We start from the raw sequence: 5,464 nt of genomic DNA, 5'->3' as shown, positions 1-5,464 counted from the left end.
TGGGCATAAGCCCTTCTTCAGGAAGGAGGAGTGGACTAGGTACTCCCGGAGGGAACAATCTCTGCGGAATGCAGACAGAGGGTGTTTGGTGGTGGCGTCTTGTTGGAGTTGGCGAAAATGGCGGAGGATTATTCTTTGCATGTGAAGGCTGGTGGGGTGAAAGGTGAGAACAAGAGGCACTCTATCCTTGTTCTGGGAGGGGAGGGAGAGGGTGAGGGCCGTGGCACGGGAGATGGACCGCACACTGTCGAGAGCCCTGTCAACAACTGTAGGTGGGAAGCCATGGAGAAGAAGGGGCACATATTAAGAGCACTGCTTTGGAAAGTGGCCTCATTGCAACAATTGCGGCTGAGGCGAAGGAGTGAGAGAAAGGAATAGAGTCCTTACAGGACGTAGGGTGAGAAGAGCTATTGTCCAGATAGCTGTGGGAGTCAGTGGGCTTGTAATGGATATTAGTGGATAGACTATTGCCGGAAATGGACACAATTTGCTTTTATAAAGATCAGGTACCCCAGTTCTCACTTTAGATCTTACTAACCTCCTCTTCCAAAGGATCATGAACCATCATTTCCACCTCCTGCAGTAGGATGCCACACATATATTTCCTTCCCCTCCCTTGATGGCGTTCTACAGGGACCATTCCCTCTGGGGCTCTTTGGCCAACTCCACATACCCCCATGGTGCCTTCCCATGCAATTGCAGAAGGTGCAGTACTTGCCCATTTATCTCCTCCTTTCTCACTATCCATGCCACAGAACTAATTTACAGATGAAGCGACAGTTTACTTGTGGGTCACTTGATCTGATCTATTGTATGCATTGTTCAGAGTTCAGTCTCCATATTGGGAGGATGAAACAGAGTAGGTGACCACTTTGAGGAACAAAAATGACCCTGAGCTTCAGTTGACTGCCAATACAATACTCCACCATTTTCCCATGCTAACATTTCTGTCTAAGGCCTATAGTTTTTTTTTCAGAATTCCAGCATCCACAGTTGTATGCTTTTTTGTTTGATTGTGTGAAAAATACTTTGCTGCTCCTGCACTGAAATGCTCTTTTGATAAAAGCCTATGTGTTAATTTTCAGTGACTGATGACACCAGTTCCCTTTTGTGCTAAATTTTCTCATCAAGTGCTATTTACATAATACTCTGCCTACCTGTTCTTCCCACAAAGCTAGATAATCTGATTTTTTTCCACATTATATTCCATCTTTTGGGTTCTTGCCCATTCACTAAGTGTATCCAAATCCTCTTGAATCCACTTGCATCTTTCTCGCAGCAGGCATTCCCACCTAGTTTTGTGTCATTCTGAATTTGGAAATATTATATTTGATCCCCACATTCAAGTCATTGATACATGTATGAACAGCCGGGACCCAAATATCAATTCATGCACTACCCTGCTGATTACATGCTGCCAAACTGAGAATGACTCAGTTATTCATTCTGTTTTCCCCATTAGCCAATTCTTAATCCAAGCTTGTACATTACCTCTTATTCCATGTGCTTTACTTCTGCTAACCAGCCTATAGTGGAGACTTTATTAAGAAGTTTTATAAAAATCTAAGTATGCCACACCGTTAACACTCTTTTATCAGTTCTGTTAGTAACGTCCTTAAAAACGCTCCAACAATTTCAACAAACACCAGGGACTTACTGGCCTTCAGATACAACCTTTTTTTTGATGCAACCTTTTTAGTAATAATCCTTTCCTGCAAATCTTGATTTTAGCCAGGCCTTTGGATCTCTAATTCAGAGGGAATTCTTGCAAATTCTCCAGTGAAGGCAGACACAATTATTTTGTTTCTCTGCCAATTCTTTATCCAGTATAAATTGTTCTGACTCTGTCTGTCATGGTTCCACATTTATGTTGAGTAAATGAAACCTTTTTGCATGCCTATAGAAAGCGTTATTGTCCATTTTTCTGATTTGTTAGTTTATATTTGTAGTCCCTTTGCTTGTTATATCTTAGTCCTTTTTCTTGCTGTGTTCCAAAATCTTCCTAATCTTCAATTTTACTCCTATTTCTGGCAACCTTATAGGACTTTTTCTTTTAATCCTGCATCAATTTTAACTTCCTTTGTTAACCATCTTGTCCCCTTTGCTTCTGAGCGGTACTATCTTTGATGTGCTTGCAGAAACTATTTATTATTAGCTTTTATATCTAGTATGACTTCGAGACACCTATTTCAAATAGTATTTGCATGGCCATCTAAGACAGGAACGCTGTGACACGTAAAATATAACGGCAAATGCAACAGGAAATATGGATGTATGTGTTTTAATCAAATGTCCTAATTTTTATTACTCCTCTGTTTAACTTGTCACATTTTTCTTTCCTTCAGTGAAGTAAAGGACTGTCTTCTGAACAAATACATAGCTTTTGTAGGAGATTCCAGAATTCGGCAGTTCTTCTACTCCTTCATTAAAATTATAAATTCTGACATTAAAGAAGAAGGCAACAAGGTATGAACTATTCTTTCTTGCTTTGATTTAGACTGTGTCAATAACAGAGAGAAAGATTTGTACTAGGAAATTTAACTGTCACCATACATTGAGTAACGCTCACTCTGTATCTCAGTTTGACTTTTGAGTTGTCCAAATTAATTTAACTTGACGCAGCTTCTGTGTTGACTAAATACAAAGTTTTGATTTTTTAGCAGTATGTATCCAGATTGATTGCACAGTAAGTTGATGTTTAAATAAGTTAGCATTTACAGTTTGTGCTGTAGTGTAATGTTTGTGCACTACAGCAATTTCTGGGCGGCACGGTGGCACAGTGGTTAGCACTGCTGCCTCACAGTGCCTGAGACCTGGGTTCAATTCCCGCCTCAGGCGACTGACTGTGTGGAGTTTGCACGTTCTCCCCGTGTCTGCGTGGGTTTCCTCCGGGTGCTCCGGTTTCCTCCCACAGTCCAAAGATGTGCAGGTCAGGTGAATTGGCCATGCTAAATTGTCCGTAGTGTTAGGTAAGGGGTAAATGTAGGGGTATGGGTGGGTTGCGCTTCGGCAGGTCGGTGTGGACTTGTTGGGCCGAAGGGCCTGTTTCCACACTGTAATGTAATCTAAATCTAAAAATCAAAAAGCAAGTTACATTAGTGTTTTTAATATGGTCAAATGTACTTGGGTACTTTGTCAAATTTAGCTTAATGATAATTAAACTATGAACCACACCAAGACATTGGCTGATCACCAAAATCTTGAAAAGGGTCTTCAAGGAGCAAAAAGAGATCTATTAAAAAGTGTAAGGAGGGAGTTCAAGAGCTTTGGACTTAAACAATTGAAGTCACGGTCTCCAGTGTGGTGAAGTGATTAAAATCCGGGATTCTTGAGTGCAGTGTTTTGAAAGTGTGCAGACCTCCAATATTGTTAGGGCATAAAGATTTTTAATGAGATTCTGGCCATGACCAGGTTTGTAAACGAGATGAGAATTTTAAAGCAGTGTAGCATAATCTGGAGCAAACGTCAGTTGTATAAGCACAGGTGGGAAATGGGACAAGGTGGGAGTTACATGAGCAGCAGAGTTTTGGGTGCATCTGAGTGAGATGCTCCTCGGACGGTTGGCCCAGATTGAATGGGCCAACCGTTGTTTTTATGTTTTTATGACCTGTTTCCTGCAGAAAATTTTCTATTCGTGATCATATTGTACCCCCCTAAAACCATGAGCTCCTATTTTATGCAATAATGTTTCGTGGTTAATTCACCTAGTTTGCATATCCCTGGACACTGTGGGCAATTTAGCGTGGTCAATCCACCTAACCTGTGCATCTTTGCACTGTGGGAGGAAACTGGAGCAAAGAAGAACATGCAAAATCCATACAGACCTCACCCAAGGCTGAAATCAAACCTAGGTTACTGGCACTGAGGCAGCAGTGCTAGCTACTATACCATCATGCCACCCTGTGCAAAAGTATGAGCATGCATAAATAACTCTCTTTCAGATTGGCAGGATGTGACAAACCTTTTTGAATTTATCAATAATTTAGATGAGATCAAAGGCATGATGACAACATTTGTAGATGACCTAAGATAGATAGGAAAGTATGTTGTGAACATGACATAAACACGACACAGATTGGTTGACAAAAGTAGAAATTGTTGGAGAAATTATGCATATCTGGCAGCATCTGTTGGGAGAAATTAGAGTTAACGTTTTGGGTCACGTGATCCTTAGATGCTTTTCTAGCAATTTCTATTTTTATCTGTTTTACAGCATCAGCAGTTCTTTCAGTTTTTATTTTTACAGATTGGTTGATTGAGTGAACAGGCAAAATTTTGGCAGATTGAGTATAATGTAGGAAAATATGGAGTTGTTTATTTTGGCAGGAAGCATAAGTGGGTGCAGTATTACTTAAACTGAGAATGTCCAGGGAAATCAAGGTGCAGAGAGATCTAACTGCTTAGTGCATAAGTCACAAAAGGTTAGTTAACAGGTATGGTTCGGAATCAGATGGCTAATGGAATGCTATCGTTTATTATGAAATCATTTAAACATCGAAGTAAAAGTATTATGCTTTAGTTATGCAGGGTATTGGTGAGAACACATACTGAATTCAGTTTTGCCTCCTTGCTGATTGATTTAGGTGGTTCAAAAGGGATTTATTTGATTGTTATTTTGAGTGAGTGGCTTGTCTTATGAGGATGTGGCCAGGCTGAGGTTTCTATTGGAGATTAGAAGAGTTGAAAGTTAAAACTTTAATTTATTCTGCTGACTTGTAAGAAATTGGATGTCCGGGGAGTGTATTTTTCTGTCTTGCAGGCAGGATGTGACAATCTAATCATACTCTGTAAATGCTGCAGTTTAGGGAATAACCTAATCACACTTTCTAATAATCTAACCACTTTACATTGTTTTTGAGTGGTATGTGACTATGGGGGTTGGCAGGGGATTGTGTCTTGCATACATGACTGACTGTGATGTAAAAGGGAGGGTGGTTGTCCGTTGTTCAGAGAACCTTGCTTCACACGCTCTGCAAGCATCGCAAAGTGTGTTAAATGATGTTCCAAAGGCTTGTACTTAAATAAGGCATGGCTGTTCACAAAAGCTGGTGTACTGCAGTTGCATCAAGCATGTAAGAATCTCAAGAAGGAACCTAACGCAGTGAGAAGTCACCTCATTGAAGTGTATAATATTCTGAATGATCTTCTCAGGTGGAAGTAGAAAGGTTATTTCTTGTTATGGATGAGTCCAGAACCATGGAATACTGTTGTAAGAAAGTTTAAAAATCACAACACCAGGTTTTAGTCCAACAGGTTTATTTGGAAGTACTAGTTTTCAGAGCGCTGCTCCTTCGTCAGTTACTCTGAAAGCTAGTACTTCCAAATAAATTAGAGTTGTGCTGGAAAAGCACAGCATGTCAGGCAGCATCCGAGGAGCAGGAAAAGTCACGTTTTGAGCAAAAGCTCTTCATCAGGAATAGAGGCAGGGTGCCTGCAGAGTGGAGGGAGAAATGAGAGGTGGGGG

The 5,464-nt window shown here is 40.6% G+C and overlaps 1 protein-coding gene across 1 annotated transcript in view; it reads left to right on the top strand.

Annotated features, from left to right (window-relative positions):
* The window catches only part of casd1 (CAS1 domain containing 1), an 83,958-nt gene that overhangs the window by 14,990 nt on the left and 63,504 nt on the right, over positions 1 to 5,464 (top strand). Inside the window, exon 4 of the mRNA XM_043689934.1 lies at positions 2,346 to 2,466. Within this exon, the coding sequence (XP_043545869.1) occupies positions 2,346 to 2,466 (121 nt within the window). The remainder of the gene's footprint in view (positions 1 to 2,345; positions 2,467 to 5,464) is intronic.

Source organism: Chiloscyllium plagiosum, chromosome 5 (assembly GCF_004010195.1).
Source record: "Chiloscyllium plagiosum isolate BGI_BamShark_2017 chromosome 5, ASM401019v2, whole genome shotgun sequence".
Taxonomy (NCBI): Eukaryota; Metazoa; Chordata; class Chondrichthyes; order Orectolobiformes; family Hemiscylliidae; genus Chiloscyllium; species Chiloscyllium plagiosum.
The sequence above is the reverse complement of the archived record's forward strand: the minus strand, read 5'-3'. Positions and strand labels throughout refer to the sequence as shown.